The sequence below is a fragment of the Equus asinus genome, chromosome 17, assembly GCF_041296235.1.
Source record: "Equus asinus isolate D_3611 breed Donkey chromosome 17, EquAss-T2T_v2, whole genome shotgun sequence".
NCBI classification, from domain to species: Eukaryota; Metazoa; Chordata; class Mammalia; order Perissodactyla; family Equidae; genus Equus; species Equus asinus.
This window is the reverse complement of record NC_091806.1, coordinates 17,221,705-17,225,285: the sequence shown is the minus strand read 5'-3', so window position 1 is coordinate 17,225,285 and position 3,581 is coordinate 17,221,705. Positions and strand designations below refer to the sequence as shown.

At 32.3% G+C, this 3,581-nt stretch overlaps 1 protein-coding gene across 1 annotated transcript; it reads left to right on the top strand.

Annotated features, from left to right (window-relative positions):
* The first annotated feature begins 497 nt into the window (after positions 1–497).
* Positions 498–1,457, top strand: LOC139040506 (olfactory receptor 8K3-like). The gene has a single exon (XM_070487278.1). It carries the CDS (start codon positions 498–500, stop codon positions 1,455–1,457), a length of 960 nt encoding a protein of 319 aa, XP_070343379.1.
* Positions 1,458–3,581: the final 2,124 nt, after the last annotated feature.

Sequence of the window (3,581 nt, the reverse complement as noted above, 5' to 3'; positions counted from 1 at the left end):
ACCTACAGTTTATATCATTTTTAATTCCTTTATCTACATTTATATATATATCTGTATCTATATCCACACATATATCAGCATTTTCCAGTCTTGGGCCTTTGGAAATTTGGACCGCATAATTCTTTGCTGTGGGATGCTACCCTAATACAGTAGGATAGTTAGCAGCATCACTAGACTGTAGCCATTGGATGCCAATAACACGTCTCCTCCAGGTGTGACAAGCAAAAGACCTCAAAACATTTTCAAGTGTTCTTTGGAGGACTAATATTTTTCAGTGGAAAACTAAAAATCTTTCTGTAGCTCCAACTCTCTGTTTCTTTTACTAAATATGTGTATTTCATTTGCAGGGGGTGGATTATTTCAAGAGTCTAAATTGTAAATTTGATTTATTTTATTTATACCACATTTTTATACCAAAAAGTCACTAGGTTTTACTACAGGAAAGCTATTGACTATGTTGATGTTTCTATCCAGAATAGGTTTTCTGATCAACCTGGATGGAAAAACACAATCTAACAGTGCTGAATGAATTCATTCTTATGGGAATCACAGACTGTCCTGAGCTGCAGGCTCCATTATTTGGGCTCTTCCTTATCATCTATGTCATCTCACTGGTGGGCAACTTGGGCATGATCATCCTCACCAAGATGGACTCCAGGCTACAAACACCCATGTACTTCTTTCTCAGACACCTGGCTTTTACTGATCTTGGTTATTCAACAACCGTGGGACCCAAAATGCTAGTAAGTTTTGTTGTGGATCAAAATACAGTATCCTATTATTTTTGTGCCACACAACTTGCTTTCTTCATCATGTTCATCATTAGTGAGCTTTTTATTCTGTCAGCAATGTCTTATGACCGGTATGTGGCCATATGTGACCCTCTGCTCTACACAGTCATCACGTCTCAAAGGCTATGTCAGGTGCTCGTGGCAATCCCATATCTCTACAGCACATTTCTTTCTCTTCTAATCACCATAAAGCTTTTTAATTTATCTTTCTGTAGATATAATGTCATCAGACAGTTCTACTGTGACAATTTCCCCTTGTTATCTTTGCTTTGCTCAAACACACATGAAGTTGAATTAATGATAATGATTTTCTCAGCTTTTAATTTGGTGTTCACTCTTCTGATAGTTTTTGTGTCTTACTTGTTCATCATTGTAGCAATTCTCAGGATGAACTCTGCTGAGGGTAGGCTCAAGGCTTTTTCCACTTGTGGATCCCACCTGACAGTGGTCACAGTGTTCTATGGCACTTTGATGTTTATGTATGTTAAGCCCAAATCCGGTCATTCCTTTGACACTGATAAAGTGGCCTCCATATTTTACACCCTCATTATCCCCATGTTGAATCCCTTGATCTATAGCTTGAGGAACAAAGAGGTTAAATATGCACTACAAACAATGTGGAAAAAACTATGCAACATACTTTTTTCAGGTTCATTGTCAATTTGATTCCTATAAATTAGGTTAAGGACTCTACACCTTGCTGTGTGTGCCTTTGGGGGATAAGCAAGCAGAAATAAGTTTGTCTTATATTTAGAGAATGTTTTCTATGTGCCAGTCACATGTATCTATGTTGTGAATGCATTAGTGAGCAGAACAGTAAAAATATTTGTATTTTTTCAAGGGAAGAGATGAAATATAATCATAATTATTATGTAAATTTTATAGTACAGTATAACGGGTTAAGACACATAAGAGTAGGTAAGGAGAGTGGGTTTGTTGTGTGAGAGTGAGGAAGAATAGTAGGTACAGAAGGGGAGTTACAATAACTCTTGGGTTGCTCTCAACATTTACAATAAATTCCCCAGTGCACACGTGTGTTTGTGAATTTGGGCGTGATTCTGTGGTTTCACAAAATACAAAAATTTTTATAGTTGCACAAAAAATTGATTCTGATTGTTTGATGGCATTGACTTGATCATTCTTGTTTTGGAAAGTAAAAGGAGACAATCCCATAATTTGATCTATACTATAATTTCAATGAACATGTAGCGTGATATATAGCAATTTATATATGTGTTATGTATTCTGGACAAACTTTCTCCTTACGTTCCACATATTCTTCTGGCTTTTTTTGTTTATGCTTAACCTTCATGGGACTTTATTTACATTATAGATTGACTTGACTGTTTTCTTCATCTTCTACCAAGGAATAAAACTTCTGTGTAGTCAATCAAACTTTATTAAAAAATTTGGAATAAAAAATTGTGTGTATGTTTTCATCAGAAGATAAATGTTATTAAAACATTTATACACTTGATTTTTTTTAATTATTGGGAAAATTGTCTACTTAATTATGAGCTATGCATCTATAAAAAAAGAAATTATTTTTGTTTCCTAGAAAACATTTGTTGGAAGAGATACAACAAAATGCTAATATTAGTTATTAATGGCTGCTGAGATTATTAAAGTTTTTAAGTTAGTATTTGCTTATATATTTTGTGAAATATTTTAAGTGGATATTTATGACATATAATAGAAGTTATGTCTCCAATATCTGGATTTGAAAAAATTAGCTGTGAATAAACATAGCCTAATATCATACTCTCAAAATAAATCTTGCTGTGCTTTTTGATAGTCCATCTAATGAGAGAGCAAAAAGAGAATAAATTGTATTGAGATTTACAACTTTTGACAATATGTTTTATTCATTTTAAAAGTTAGCCTTTATTAAGTAGACATTTAAATTCTTTCAGGAAGTTTTCTATTTTTCCATAGAATAGAAAAATTCGAAAAGATCAAGCATTGGTACATAACTGAAATTTTTGATAGGATAATATGAAGATCAATAAAATTTAATGCATAATACAAGACAATTTTAAAAGTTTAATAAAAATTACAGTAAGAAAACTAAAAAAGAAGCTTCATTGACACTAAGATTGTCTATGAAAAAAATTTATGCTTTAGGTCAGAGTGATATGAAAGGGTGTATTATCTATATATTCATGTATATGGACACTAAGAAACACAGGATTAAAAAGCCCGGGTGAAAAGTATCTTAAAATAGAAATACTTATGAGAAATAAACCTCTCTAATCCAAAATCAGGTCCAGGTGTCTTGACCGGGGAACACTACCAAACATTTAGGGAAAATGAAGTTAACAATTCTGTACATTTTCTTCTAAAAAGCTGAAGTGCAGATGCATATCCCAACATTCTTTAAGAGAAGAATTGTCCATGATATCAAAAGCAGACAAAGGCATTATAAGAAAAGAAAACAATATGATAACATCAATCATGAATATATATTCAAAAATTATAAGGGAAATTTTAGCAAATTGAATCTAGCAATATGTAAAAGCAATAACACACAATGATTGGTTTACGCTAGGAATATATGGTAGGTTTCATACTCAAATTCAGCTCTTGTTATTAAGGATATTAATAAAATAAATAAAACTCATATGACATCTCAATAGGTGCAAAAAACATTTTAAAAATTCTAATACACATTAGGGATAAAATCTTAGACCAAACTATTATGCTTCCTAAAACTGTTATAGAGAATTGATGAAAAGCCTACAGCTAACATACAAAACAGTAAAATATTAATGTTTTACTAAGAACAGGAAT

Excerpts from the sequence above, each read along its gene's own strand:
- LOC139040506 (XM_070487278.1), top strand. The coding sequence starts at position 498 with ATGGAAAAACACAATCTAACAGTGCTGAATGAATTCATTCTTATGGGA.